This window comes from Balearica regulorum, chromosome 10 (genome assembly GCF_011004875.1).
Source record: "Balearica regulorum gibbericeps isolate bBalReg1 chromosome 10, bBalReg1.pri, whole genome shotgun sequence".
Classification (NCBI taxonomy): domain Eukaryota; kingdom Metazoa; phylum Chordata; class Aves; order Gruiformes; family Gruidae; genus Balearica; species Balearica regulorum.
The window spans coordinates 1147389-1162970 of record NC_046193.1 but is presented as its reverse complement, the minus strand read 5'-3'; the positions used below and the strand labels follow the sequence as shown (position 1 = coordinate 1162970).

Genomic DNA, 15582 nt, shown 5'->3' with positions numbered 1-15582 from the left:
GTTAATAGGTCTACCTCTTTACTACTTAGAGATGGGTTAAGTAGAAACATCCAACAATACCATCCATAGTTTCTCTTTATAAGCCATATATAAATGACTCTTGATATCAAGATTTGTGTTTTTAACAAACAGTTAACCAATTACTCCAGGTCTTTAGTTCAGAAGGCCATAGGATGCCTGTAACAATAGCTTCTAAGCACCAGTTTCACCGGTACATAAACCCATCAGTAAAAGAAACCGTGCATGTCTGCAGCACGTTTAATGTATTCATCAGATATTAATTTTATAAATCTCTCTTTAAGAGGAACCTTAATATAAAGTATAATTCTGTTAAATAGACTTACAGAAAAATCTTAGTGCTAAGGCATTAAATCTATAAGGTTCTGGAAAATATTTTCAGACTGCGATTACACCTTTTAGCCTAAATCTGCTCCGACTCTAGCAAGGCAGACTTCTCAGGTTGATTTCCTGAGAAAACAAAGCCTGAGTGCTCACTTGGTGTCTGTCTCCCTTCTGCCTTCCTATCTGCTCACATCCCATTGGTAACGGCTGCATCTTTTTAGCAATTTCAACCAAATATGACAAAGGGCAGACATTTTGAAGAAACTTCTGTGAAATACAAGACCACAGGGAGGACACAGATCCTATAAATACTCCAGGTGGCAGTGTGAAGGCCAGTGGTGTTAGATCCCGGGCAATTCACAAACAAAGAGTTTGCCATTGCCTGTAAGATGTACTTTTGCAGGAGAGCATTTCCACTGTTTACATTGTCTGGAGCTTTTCTTTTTTAACTAAGGTCTTAATCCAAGCCTTTTGGACACATATTCTCGACTCCTTATTGAATTTGTTTATTTACATGCTAACTATCGTGCCATTCCAACAGTTAATTGTTTTACGACTGCAGGATTTATGCACCCAAAGATAACGGTATGTGCTATGACTCAATTAAAATCTCCTGTGGGAATAGCCCTGCAAGAGAATACATGGTTGTGTAATTGTGTGTGGTCTTATATTTAGAATAAGATCTAGTACGCTTAGGGCAAGGCTAGTTTCCTTAGTGTGGGCCACCAGCTGATGCTACCAGGAAAACCAATTGCTAGAGCACTAGCAAGAGAGGTTGGCTTAGGTCTCGTTGGAGGCTGTGAATGCTGACGCTTTCCTGTTGTCTGTCCCAAATGTAGTCTGTTAGCTGCAGCTCACTTTTAAGCACCAGAAGGCTCAGGGTCATTTCAATAACCAGTCCTAATGCAAATTAATACTAGTGCCTTCTGGCACTAATTGGGCATGCAGAGCCAAGCATCCTCTCTGCAATTACCTGAAACCCTTATCCTTTAATAGATCCATTCTACATTCTTCCAGTACCAAAACAGGCCTTGTTTTTGTCCTTGGAGTAAAAGGTTGTTCCTCCTTTAATCGATTTTTTAATTGTTTACTTGAAAATACCTGGAAATTCTTTCCATTAAAGCAAAAGTCTGATCCATTTGTACAGCAAATGCTAGCAATTATTGCTTTTGGGGAGTGTTCAGGGCTTCATGACTTCAGAGTTTTCTGCCACCAAGTTTCTAATAAAGTATTTGAACCAAATCTTGGTTTAACTTCCATCTTTACCAAAACCTCTGTTACGTGTTGTTCCAAACGCCTCTACTTAGCCCAAGTAACTGAGTTCATGTTACTGACTCATCATTGCAAGGCTCTGGGAAATGTTCCTGGAGATACTTTCACCTCAGACTCTAGAGGTTCAGGTTGTAACTGCAGAAGATTCCCGTTTCTGTCCCCGTTGACACAGCATGGTAGCAGAGATTCAACGGCACAAACTTAGAGTTACGTAATGAGCGGGTATACTTAGTCAGAGATGTAATGAATGAGACTGCACAGTGCAAGATTTCCAGCGTAACTCAGTGTAAACTTTACGTGTAGTATAAATGCTGCCTGTTTGTGAACTAAAAACATTCCCAGTGAATAGCCTGGCCTAACCATTAGTTTGTTAGTAGACCAATACCGGTCTTCTGTTGTTTTTTGCTAAAATTGCTAAAATATGGAGATGGAAGTGTCTAGCTTTATGTAACTAAACCAGTTTTAGATTTGGAAACCTAAACTTGAAGCTTGACGAATGTCATCTGGGGAATACGGGAGAAGCGGAACTGTGCTCATCAGCTATTCCTGAAAATTTTGCAACAACTTAGGCCTAAATTTAGGCATGAAGCTCAAAAATGTTGGACTCTGATTTAATTTCTCAATAAAACATCAAAAAGCACAGGTTAATAGAAATAATACAAGGCAAAACATGTTCACAGGTCAGAGTTAAGGTTAGTACATGCTATGGTTTCTCTTTCTTACAACTTTTATTACATGATCAGCGTAAGTTTTATGATGCCCAAACATAGCACGTATTTGCTTTGAAGTGCTTATGCTTTGTGATAGCTGCGTTTCTTTCAAATCAGTACTGTTTAGAAATGAGGGCTTTTGTTCTGCAACATGAGAGAGACACTGAAGACTCTACCAAGGGTCGCATCCAAAGGTGCTGAAAACAGTGGGAGAACTGAATAATCTACACAGCAGCTATTTTCATCCAGATGATGTTCCCCTCTGAGTACTGAATGACAAGTGTATCCCCTGTGGAAAATGTTGCTAACTGTCCAAAGAGAAGGACCAAATTAAATTACAAAAATGTCCAAAAACATGTGACCCAGCCAGTGGCTTTGCTGAGCAAATTAATCATTATAGCGAGCATCTGATTATTTCAGTTATAAAAGGTGCATGGTTTAAAATTTGGAATTTGAAATCTTTGTTATTTATTAACAGACCCTGGCCCTCGGTCTCAGCTATCTTTGTCAGCAGCATGACAGATTGTCAGCTCTAGTAATCATATACATGAAATGCATGTTTTGCCCATAATGCCAGAATCCTCTAAAATTGCAACTGGAGGTAAGTGATAGCATTTATCATTCCCTAATCTTCAGCATAAATCAGGAATTCAGTTTTCAACCACATAAGATATAGGAGGGAGCTGAAAGCCAAAATACAAGTAGGACCATGTATCACAATTTCTGATTAGCTGAAAGTGGAGGACAAGTGGAATGAAAATTCATTCTTGTGGATTACAGTTCTTGTGCAGTCCAAATCCCCCTCATAATTTAGACTAACATTAACGTTCCCTTTATCTTACCTCTGGGCTGTTGAGAAGATGCAGAGCTTGTCTGTCAAGTTTGGACTTGTTTTAAGACTATTATCTAAAAAAAGTAGGAAAGCCATAAAATAGAACTTTGATCCTTTCAAGTGCAAACAAAAATACTGTAAGAGTGCACAGGATGTATATATTTTTTCACACCTAGGAAATGGCCCAGCAGAGTCTCGTTGCGCACTACAAACGCTCAGTAGGGATGGGGTTTCCGGAAGCACTCAGCTGTGTCCTCTGTGGTCCCACCAACCTCAATGGGAGTTTTCCCATTCACTGAATTGGATTTCCTCCAAATTCAGTGCTTGGCCTTTCTGGAAATCCTGCTGCCCCCCAGCAAACGACCGGTGGCAAGGTTGCCAGGCAAGACTTTGTTGCATCTAATGCTCCTTTTCTAATTGCATTGAACTACAGCTGTGGTGCCAGGCCTCAAGGCTGGAGTGCTTGGAGAGAAGGGAGGTACTTTGAGCAAGAGGGCTCTGAAACGCTGAAACCGTAGGGTGGGACAGGACTGGGTTTACCTCTGATAACGTGCTATAACTGGACCCAGGTCTGTGGGCGCACACTCCTTCTCTTTGGACAGCCATGTCAGTTTGAGATCTCTCAGTAGCAGTTTTTACATATTCCGTCTGCTCACAGTGAGGCACAAGCCACATGTATAAACCTTCTCCTAAACCACCTCTATCTGCCCAGTTTAAAATTTAGGCAAAATATTGTACAGCTTAATTAAGCAAGACAGATATCAGGACATTCTACATAGGCATAGTTGGTGCACCTAACACCAGATTTTCTAGATGTTACAGGACATTTTAGCAGTGCAGTCACATTTTTCATTTGTTAAGACTACTATTGCTTTGTGAGTGAAAGTGTTGTGTGTTGCTTTGGCTGAAGATTATTCTCGTGGTGTTTTCAGCATGGTTATCTCCATTCCTGTCTGCTTTATTCAGCTGTGCCACTGCTCTGCCCCATCCTCTGCTGCCAGGCTCCGTGTTCACGTGTCTAGCAACCTTATCTGTCAGAATTGCTACTGCCGCTATTAACAAGGGGCACCTACCTGCCAACAGACAGAGCTCCCCATCTTCCTACGGGAATGGAGACCCTTTTCCGGGTCTCTTATCAGCCAGGTAAGAAACCTTGGAAAGGGTTTGGTCAGTTGTGTGGCGTGGGTGCAGCACTGGGCTGAGCGTTGTGCTTGTTGCTCTTACTCACTCGACACATCTGTTGACGACGGAGGTCTGAGTGAGGGAGCAGTAAGGGGAGCTGGATGTAAACGAACAAGCTCTGGAGCAAGCAGGCATCACAACTAGTCCTGGGTATGCCTCTCTCTTCAGGATTCCTCACAGGAATTTGTAACTAGAAGTGGAAAGTTATTCCTGAAAAATGCTTTCCAACTTCAAGCCACTCTAAATCAGGAAGGTACCAAATGTATCATGGGTCTGATCATTTCAGCAGGAGTTTGTATCTACCAGTAAAGAGGAAAATAATTTATCGGTTTTGTATTTAAGGACCGTCCCTAGCATTAAGAACTAGAAGCTTCTGAATACAAAAATCAGGAATATTTCTGTGCCACGCCAAAAAAAAAAAAGTGAAAACCCATTGGAAAATGTGAAGTGCAATTGCAAGGACACTGTTAAGTTCTGAACTCCAAGAAACATGTGGCTGTACTGCTGATACTATAATATCACTTGATTGCGGGTGCCAGGAGTATCAGGGCAGCCTCACCCAGTTCTGTTCTGCTCGAAGCTGGTCTCCTAGACTCTCTGGAGTCTATGGTAATTTTCAGCAGCTCCAGACACAGGCAAGCTTTATTCTGGTGTGCGTGTGCCATTAGAGACATTCTTTCTGATGGAGCTGAGAGACAGCTGAATACAGGGGCACATGGTTTTGGTTACGATTAGCCAATGTGCGGAGATTGCTCAGGGCCAGATTACAGCTGGTGCATATATGTGGGAAGGAATCTTTCGGCTCCGCTATGGGTCCCGTGTCCTCCTGGCACACCGACCGTACCCTGCTAGTGCTGCGCTTGCCAGGCAGCGTGCATCCCTGATCGTCTTCTGGAAGCAGAGCTCCTACCAGGAGCTGCTGGACTGCTGGGGTCTCCCTGGAAGGTTGTGGTCTTCCTCGGGCAAGGCCACCCCAGCAGGGCTGCGAGCCCACAAGCTGCACCCCCTCTCCTCTGCAGGCAGCTGAGCTGAGCCATGGGTACAAACAGGAATAGTGCCAGGTTTTCATGTGCTTTAAGACTTAGTTCAGGCAGAACTATTAAATCTCCAGAATTTCATGCCTATATTCAGAAAAATTAGAAATGTTAAATTGTTTGGCAGTCTCTCTTATTAGCCTTGCCTCTTTTCTAACAACGTGCTAGATGCTTACAACCTTTCAAGTGGTTCTTCTGCAAGAGCTTATGTTCTGTGCTGCTTGTTGTAGTCAGGCTAATAGGCTAGTTAAAGTAAAAGGTGTCTTGAATGAAGTAGAAATAGCTGGCTTCTCTAGAGGATAGTTAAATTCTTGCAGTGGTGTGGTGATTGCACACTATGCAAGAACTGGAAGAAGTTCAGGAAAGTTATATGGCAGCAATCTCCTTCTGAGGTCAGAGATGCTAGCAAGTAAAAAGAGTGAGTGTCATAAGTGTAGGCTTTACAGAATAGCTTGGGAGAACTCCTGAACTCCTTGCTTTCCAGATACTTCAACATTATTACAGTTTTCCCTAAAGGATAAAATAGTAAATGCTTCAGTCTATTATGATCATTGCATGATCCACTTCAGAAACACCTTCTGGTTTCTCATAGCTTTGCTTGGTATTTGCAGGAACTCTGCTAGGCACATACCGCACTCCTCCTGTGAGCCTTAGAGCTGAAAGGGAAAACTGAAATGCTACTGATTCAGGGGATGAAGATACATTGCAAAGTTAGTGCACCTAGGTATGCCTCCAAAGGGAAAAGCTGAAAAAAAATCCACCTTGATGTGCTCTTGAATTGCAAAAGCCTTCTAATGCAGCCTGTGCCCATGATTTATAACAATGACTCATAATATTGCATTATACTTAATATGATGTAACGCTGATGCAAGATGCCATTCGTGGAATTTCAATGTCACAGGGAAAAAGAGAGGAGAGAGCAATCTGGACATGTACCTTGCTGTGCTGTCAAAATGAAAAGTTTACAGCCAAAATATGTAGAACCTTTCAGTACCTACTTTGCTATTTTTTAGCAAGATAACTTGGAGAATAATATTTTTATTTCCTGGAGCATAAATATCTCTCAGACATACGTTATTGTGTTACTTACAGTAATTTAATTAACTTTGTACTTGAGAAGACAAATTTTCTAACAGACAATTCAGTCTTGCAATTATAACCCCTCAGATGGAAGTTTGCAGGGCAAATCAGGATTATGCCTTTAAATTAATTCAAGCTTTATCTCTCTTTTCTGACCCAACTGTTATGAATTCTCCTCCTGTTCTCCCTGTACTGCTTGCTTCTTCCTGCAGTGAATCAGCATTTCAGGAAATACTAATTCAAAGAGGAAAGACACCCTAAACTCTGTTTCTGGAGGTCAGAAATAGCTGCTCTCCAGTAGGTTTGACAAATGATGTGAGGCTTCTCGGGCTGCTTGGGGCCAGTTTTGTAGGGTGTCTGCAATCCCTGTTTTGAACTCTGCCCCTTCCCCTCCAAGCAGCCGGGGAACTTTGAAGTTGTGCCCAAGTGCTACAGAACTGAGTCCTGGCGATTCGTCCCAAGACAGAGAGAGGAACAGAGAGTTAGAGCCCTGTCCTTTAACAGTAAGGAAAACTACTCGCCGCAGCCCAGCAGCGGAGGCAGCATGGGCACCATCCTGCAGGAACCGCTGGCTTTAGTTTGGAGCATGGGAGCAGCTGGCAACGGAGACATTTCACACACGCTCATCTCGGGTGCGACTGCTTCTCGCTGCATCCTGGGTGTGCACACGAGTATTTTGCAAGCATTGGACTAGCCAGGCTGTTCAGGAAAGGGAATAGCAGCCTGGATGTTCTCCACCTATGACCTCTAAAACCCTCCACATCTGACACAGTGAGTTTTTATTTGCTTCTAGAAAGAGCTGACAGATGCTCATGCTATTGCTCTGACAGAGTCACGTATTCAGTAGGTTCAGAGAGACTGTTGTTGGCACCGCAGGCAGCAGAGAGACACCTGCCTAGGTAAAACAAGACTAGCAGAAGCGGTAAGTCTTGAAATGAGATCTCCAAAAAGTCTGGATCAGGCTTTTCCTGGTGGTCCTCTGTTGGTTTATACCGTGCAGTCCTACTTAAGCTCAGTTTCCCTGGTAAGCCCAGCAGGCCTGCCTACTGCAGTGCACAGTCTGTCAGCTCTTGCTCACCAAGATGGAACAGATTTATTTACTAGTGATTCTTAAGAAGACAGCTAGGTAATAGTACATGTATGATTTACTGGAATGCATCCTGAATCACCTGCAGCTAGTGTCATCCTAAAGAAGGACCCTTTCACAGGTCATTCGTGAGCCCCAGGGGAGTGAGCACAGCGCACGGTGCAGTTTCACGTGGCAAGACCAGAGAAGTGGAAAGGACTGACTTTTGAACAGCATAGCGGTGCCTACAGGTGAAGACAGCAAATCAATACAAATTGAACATCTAGTTTATTTTTGGAAGCCCAGTAGGTGCCGGTCTGTCTCCTAAGTGCATAAATATCAAAAACCTAGCCATGGGCAAGTAAAACTAGACAAGAATTTGTAGCCCAGAGGAAAGCCACCAAGAACAGATTGTGTGGAGGCTGATAAGATCCATATTGCTCCAAAAGGGAGAGTACCACCTCAAAACAAGACAGTCTTTGTTGTGAAGGGGGTAGGTTGTGAGAGACCTAGCTTGCCAAACACCCATAATGGCCTCTCTCTGCCAATTGTCTTTAAATACTGTGATCTTTCACATAAGAGCAAAGCTTGAAAGGAATCTCTCTAGCAAAAACATCATTTATTCATTCTCTACAGGATGGTGGAGCAACATGCCTCTTCTCAGTCGTGTTACTCTTTCTTTCCCCTGAAGATTTCAAACAGAGATTTGTTCGAACAAAGATCAGTAATTTTGCTCTGTAAGGGATGCAGGAAGAAGCGTAGAAATATCTGTAGATCAGAACAGTTCCTGAGCCTGCTGGAGAAATGGCAGATCGCCAGAGATAGGACACACCACCGTTCTCCCAGACAACAATGCGTAGAGCTGAATCTTCCAGGCATCATCTTTTAGGACAGCAAATTGTGCACATACAGGTGAGAAACACAAGGAGCTCGTGTCTTCAAGGGGAGGCTGCTGTGTGCTTTGCCTTCCCACAGGGCAGCTCCAGGACTAGTATCCCTCCCCCTCTACCCTAGGTCCACACCTGGGTGATAACAGATCCAAGAAATGCAACTTCTTTTTTCCTCTGTATCTGTGAGCTTTGTAACTGAAACAGTTTTCCAAGCCAGCAGCCAGTTCCATCTATGTTTGCAGTCCTCGACAGGGTGGTGTGTCGCTTCTTGGCAATCTTTTACTGCCAGGGCCTATCGAATAAAAGCAGGCCTTTCAGGGAAGGACCCTGCCCAGAAAGGTGAAACTCCTCTGCTGTTTTTGATTTCAGTGGATTTGTGCTTGTACAGCAGAGCAGACTGTGGGCCTCGGTGTTTTACCACGCTTTTCAGCATGTGCCTTCATGCTGCCAGAAGCCAAGTACTAAAGATACTGACCCTCAGATCATTTGATTAGCAAAGATTAATGGTTAGTCCTCGAGTTATTCTCAGAATTCAGTGTTAATTTTGCTGGTGTTTTGAAGTACCGGGTTTGCACTGGAGAGCCAGACACAGGCATTTGGGATAGTAGGCAGACTAAAAACCGTAATCTGACCTATAAAACTACTACAGTAGCATTAAATAAAAGAAAAGTTAGGCTTTTGTTTGGGGTGGAAATGGCTTTTCTTCAATGCCATCTGCTTGGCTCCAGCATAAGTGGAGATGTCTCAGAGCCTACAGGTAATTACCACAACAAAAATAGTATCCACAAATTAACTGCTGTTCCTAACTTCCTTCTCCCATTTGCTTCTAAGTCACACTAACATAATGCTGTAATCAGTACGAATACACAGGAGGGCAAACAGTGGAGAAGGTAAAACAGAGAGCTGAGAAAGCAAGAGGATTTACGTTCCTTCTGTAAGATGCGGTCGGCAAAACCGTAACTCCGGTGTGGAGAGCAGCGCTGGAGGGTACCTGCCCGCAGCTGTGTGAGAGCGCACAGACATCCCCCGGCTATCCCCAGCCGGCATGAGTCAGGGCCCCTCCACCGCAGAGCCTGCTCCGAGCTGTGCTGGGCAACGCCTGACCTGCGGGGATCTGAGGAGCAGCGATCACGTTGGGTCTCACATCTGCAGCGGCTGCCACCGACAGTCCGAGAACTGGCCGAGTGCAGCGAACGGCAAAGGCGGCAAACGCCTGGCAGCCGTGCCCGGGATCCCCGGGAAGCCTGCCTGCTGGGAGGTGCTGAATTCCTGTCTTCCCGAGCGCTGGCTCTGCAGCACCTGCGTTCAGCTACCTTGTCCCAAAGAATAGGGGCGGGGGGGGATCACGCTGTGCAAAATGATAAACCGAATCCATATAATGGTGTAACAGTGAGTCAGTCTTTTGCTAAAGTATTTTTCTCCTTGTAGAGCTAGTCCTCACACAAAGAGCAAGGTTTAAACACTTGGGTGAAAATGATCCCTTTTCAAATGAGTGAGAAGTTCATGTCTGAACCTGACGAGAATCCTATTCACCCACACAGTAGCAGGCAAGCTTTTTATCATAAGTACCATTTGACGTTACAGATAAAACGTTTGTTAGCTTTTTTCTTTTTACGGTTGTAAAGAGTAACATTTAGACAAATATGTGACAGACGGATGGTCCAACAAGCTTGTATAACTTGCAAAGGTGCCTACTTGTCTACTGTAAACGGAGGTTAGCATTAAAGCACGCCGTAGTTCTCATGCACTGTACGCAATCCAGCCCCATGTCCCATCCTGGGCCGGAGACGGCCGCGTCGGGGGGAGAGCAGAGGTACTTACCTTCCGCCCGGCCTCGTTGTTGTGCAGGTTCATGAGCGTCCTGGCGTTTTGCTTAATCTCCCGGGCATCCACGAACACTTTGGCGAATCCTATTCCGTATCTGATGTCAGCAGAGCAGCCTCCCCATTTCCATCCTTCCTCTTTATGGTACTGTCCTTGTTTTTCTTTGTCACAACCACAGTCACTCAGGTTGCCCTGCGTACAGGCAGCCGTGATTGCGTGGGCCACTCCAGCAGCAATGATGGCATATGTGAACGCTGCTTCTCTGCTACCTGAAATGAAAACAGTGCAGTAAATACATGCTACAACACGGTGACATTAGTTAGAAAAAGATAGGTAAGTTCCTGCGGTGCAAACATCAGGCGGCTATTATTAGAAGTGCTGTAAATCTGCAGGCATAAGCAGGTCTCTGCTCTTTTAAGTATTGATTTTTGTGGACGTTCACTCTCTAAAATGACAGCTCTCCATAAGGTAGTAGGAGATGAAGTATTATTTAGGCAACTTCATGTATATATATATATATATATATACATAAATTTCCAGATGGTATTAGAAGTAGTCAAACAAAACTTTCTGTAGCAAAATGGTGGGGTGGTAAATGCTCTAGCTTAAAAAGAAAGGGGGAAAAAAAGAAAATAGGTGGAATTGGGGGTGAAACTGATAAAACATCCATATTCAACTTTTTAAAAAATCAGCTCAGAAAAGGGATTTTATTTAGAAATTTAATTCTACACTAAAAGGTATTTTTAAAGGAAAACAACCTCTCTTAGAAATCTTGTTCTGAAAATATTCTAGCTGAATTGAAACACTTTTTCACATTGTAGGGGTCACAAAGTTTTCAACATGGACATTTGCGCAAACTCAATGAAATAAGTTTGGGGTTCAATTCAATTTTAATTTCAAAATTTCTCACAGGATGGAAAAATAAATCTTGGCCTGTTGTAGGAACCATGACAAAAGCAAAGCGAAGTAACAGCCTCACCAGAAGGCCGTGAGGCAGTGGTTAAGCCAACGTTATTTTGTGCAATATGGCTATAACGACAGGCTTCTGTTTATTGGAGGGTTCTCACTTTAAATCTATGATTTAATTTATCTTCTCGAAGCTTTCTTGCGTGCCGGTGTGTGGACTTCCCATGTGTGGATCCTATGGGATCTGCGCGGCTATTGGAACCAGCCCTGCTGAGAGAGAACCTCTTCGAAACGTCAGGAGGTTGTCAGAGGTTGCCTGTGTATGTCAAACAGCCCTACTCTTGTTTCTCCAATCACTAAACGTACCCTTGCATCAGTAGGAGCAGAATCAGACTCTTCATTAGGACAGGGCAGATGGGAAGATCAGCTTCCCATCTCCAAACGCCCGCCAGTTATGTTCTGGCAGATCTCAACTCCTGGCAATACTTTACTCTACGTGAAACAAGCACATTTCTGCTGTTTATTTGATTTCACAAAAAAATAATCACTTGGGAAAGACATCTTACAAGCATTTCATTCTCGACCACATCCCTTTCGCGTGTATGATCTAGATTTTTGTACTTGTCACTAAATGGTTCTTTTAATGAAAAATATTCACTTTCTTATGGCAAGGAAGTAAAATGGAAAACATGATATAATCAAAATCTGTTAATAGGCAACTTTGTGCCCTTTTATTAGCATAGGCAATATTCCTGTTGATACTGCTGTGCGCTGTGTTTATTGAGGAACTTGTTGTCAAGTATCAGACTTCCTTCTTCTTTTCCCTTATTTAAAAAAAAAGAAAAATGGTAAAATGTTGTGGACTTTGCAGATGAGGCTTTCTAGAACTAGCGGCTTTTTATGGAACTCGGACTGTGGCATAGAAATTTGGAAAATTTGGAGTTGTGCTCCCAGGGCCTCTCTGCGACCACATGGGCGGCAGCTGGAAGTGGGATCCCACTCCAGAGTGAGTCCACAAGGACCAGCCGGGGCATCTTGCTAGTTCCTCCTCCAGTTTATCCTCAACAATATCATCACTATTGTAAGTACAACGCTATGAAAAATGCACTGATAAACAGGAGAAGGTACAATAAGAAACCCTGGGTTCTCCGTGCAGAGGGGAACAATGCATTACACCAGATTTCTGTTTCATGAAGCAGCAAAAATGGACAGCATCAAAAAAAAATAAAAAATGGTGAGTTGAAATTTGTATCTGGTTCTGTTTTTCCTTTGGTTGGATGGTTTCTGATCTAGCACAAATTGTTTTCAAGGTCTAGAATAAAACCCACTGGAGATCATTTTCACCTGACACACTCAACATTGTAAAGCCTAAGCAGCTCTTCTGCTTCTGAGAGGGGAATAAAATGCAACGCAAAGGGTATAAAACCAGCACAAGCAGAATCAGAATCCAATATCAAGCTTGATCATAAACTATATTACACAAATTTAGTTATTTTATAAGTTTGTCTTTTGGAGGGAAAGTTTATCAGCTTTTTAAAACTAAAAGTTAGGAGATTAGAAGGTAAACAAAGCAAGTGTCTGGAGGAATTGATCCCGGTAGGAAGTACCTTGGCACTTGTGCAGCACTGATAAAGAGGCATGGGCTTGTCACGTCTGCATCAAACTATCCCTGTTTTCCATAAATGATTCACTTTTTTAAGCTTCATTACCCTTGTCTGGCTCATAGAAATGTCAGCGTACAGGGTAGGCTTAGCTCATTTTGAGCCTCTTCTGTGACGGTGCTTCAGATACCAAAACAGTGTAACAGAGCTTTTGTAACCAAATGGCATAACATGAGAACACGTGTTTTCCTGCCACTTTTAAATAATGAATACTACAGCTCTACTTCTGATTTCAGCAGAAATTCCTGGAGGATCTCAGAGGGAAACGCTGCTGCAAGAAGGTACGCTCAGACAGCTGCTCCATGCAGGCAACAGTCTGTTTCCTCTGAGCTTCTGCCGAAGCTCTAAAGCAGGCTGGTAAGGGAAGTACCGCTCCGCTGTCAGCCTAAGCTCAAAACATGGATAGGTTGAAAGGCGCAGCCACATCACTTCTGGATTCCCAAAGATGAACTATTTGGAAATGACCTGATATGATTGACAGAATCCAGAAATGTGAGAGAATAATTGGATCCTACTTTTTTTCTTTCTTGTTTACTTTTCATCCTACACTTTTTATGTGCATCTGACAGCCAACTTAGACCTGTGCCTCTGAAATCTTAGTAGTTAAAAAATTTAAGATCTGAGCTTTAGAAAAGGGTCAGGCTTTGATATCAACACAGCACTGAGACTCTCTTGTATTTACTTTAAGTGATGGTGACTGTAGCATCACAAAATACTTCCTAGGTGGGAACAGCACTTCTGGTTCAGGAGGACAAAGCAAGCAGACAGGAGATACGGTACAGAATATAGGGTAAGGAAAGAACAGAACGGGCAGCAATGCATTCAACCCTGTGAGAGACAGAGCCCACTTTGGCTAATGCCCAGAATAAGCAAAACATTTCGTTCCTAGCAAAAAATAGATAGTAAGCTGATGGTAACATCAAGGGTTCTGCTCTTCTGTACAACTGAAAGGGTGTGGAAAACCCTAATCTGCAGTCGTTACCTTCTCTAGATGGCTAGAAATGTCAGACAGTAGCTGGAAAAGTAAACTGGTATGTTTTCAGCAGTGAGATCAGAAAGGACCTTTGGACAGAGTTTAAATAAAATGTACTCACTGGCATGAGCTACTCAAACGGTCTCTTGAACAATTTTCTGACCCATTCGCTAGAAGCGTTGGGTGGAGACCCAGCAATTAAATCCTCCTGCAGTCAATTCCCACTGAATCCATCCTTAAACTGAAACTGAACTTAAAGCTATGATTATTTTTTTTAAATATTTGAAAAACAAGCACAAATTTAAAAATGCATATAATGAACTGATCAGTTGATCTTTGCGGAGGATTGGTGCAAATCATGATCCCAAAAGCTGGGTACACTTAGGAGGTTTTTTTTGGAGACTTTGCCAGCCAGTGATTTGCAAGGGTGCACGTAAAAGCACTTGTGATGAGTGAACTGGCAAAAGCAAGAATGCCTGAGACCTACAGGAGCTGTGGACAAAGGTAGAGAGTTAGCTACATGCATACAAGAATTGTAAGCTGTCATTTCAGCTCCCGAATGACACGCTCTTCTCGTGGTTTCCAACGAGCAAAGGCTAAACACATGCCAGAGCCCAACTCCAAGCGCTGGAAATGTCTGGAAAGGATCTGGCAGTCTTTCCGAGGTTGCTCTGGTCCTTTACAAGGCCGGTGATCTGATAGGGGTTTCCAGCCATGGCAGCGTTTCCAGGTATAACCGCTGTCTTACCATAGGCAATGTTCAAGCTCTGTGCAGATGTGCTGGGGCTGGGGGGGGAGATGCGGGGGGCACCCCCTGTGCCTGACCCCAGCAGTGCCACTCGTCAGCACTCGGCCTGGCATGGGGTGCGGGCACCGACGTCTGCCTGGCCTGCTCCCCCCATCCAGACCGGGGGCTAAACAAACTCAGCCTAAACAAGTGCTTCAGCGCTGTATGAACACAGAGGCTTTTCTTCACGTCTCAGGGATAAACATCTCCCCGTTCTTTCTATTTTTTTCTGGACTTCAGTAAGGTACGCAGTGTGTTGCAGCTCCATTTGCTCTGAGGGCAGATAGCTCGGCATCCATGGCTTCCGGTATTTCTGGAGTCCAGTCTTTAGGCCCTTCGCTGGGCAGCACGTGACAATCTCAAGCTGTCTTTAACTTCGTCTCTGAGCTCTGCACAGGCAGCCACCACTGCAGAGTGTCAGGTGTCATAAAGGGAAGCACTGAGATTATCGCAGGTACGTGCAAACATAAATATTACCAGCACAGGTGGCTCTCCTAACATGGAGCATAATTATAGACAACTCATGCATACCTCGGAGCATTAATCCTGCAAACGCTCACATGCCTCTCTTTGCCCTTGTGTATAAACGTTTGTGAGACTGGGCTTTAGATGATCAGCAAGTGGCCTGCCTACCAGCTGCAAAGAGTGCTCTGCATTCTGGTTTTAATTTAGCTAACTTAATTATTTTTTTTACGTTTCATCTTAAAATTTCAAGAGTTTGTAAAAAGCTTCACTCACACCGGATTAGAAATGAGAACTAAGTTTTAAAAAGAAGCACAATACCTTGGTGTTGCATGGGAAACGGGACCTAAGCCTGCAAGATACAGAGTAGATTGACTTGCAGGAAGTCAGTAGGTGCTCGGCAGTTCGGTACCTCTCGGGATCTAGGTATGTTCCTAAACAGCTTGGCCCGCCCTATCAGTCCCCTTCATAAATTGACTAAGCTGTGAAATAAAAAAGACAAATTTCTATTTATCTCACTGGAAAACACGGGTTGTATTTTCTGCTATTTAAAGCCAAAGG

General features: G+C 43.5%; 1 protein-coding gene across 1 annotated transcript in view; it reads right to left on the bottom strand.

The window, feature by feature from the left end:
* The window catches only part of WNT7A (Wnt family member 7A), a 39419-nt gene that overhangs the window by 15055 nt on the left and 8782 nt on the right, over positions 1-15582 (bottom strand). Inside the window, exon 3 of the mRNA XM_075762662.1 lies at positions 10230-10501. Coding sequence (XP_075618777.1) covers positions 10230-10501 — 272 coding nt within the window. The remainder of the gene's footprint in view (positions 1-10229; positions 10502-15582) is intronic.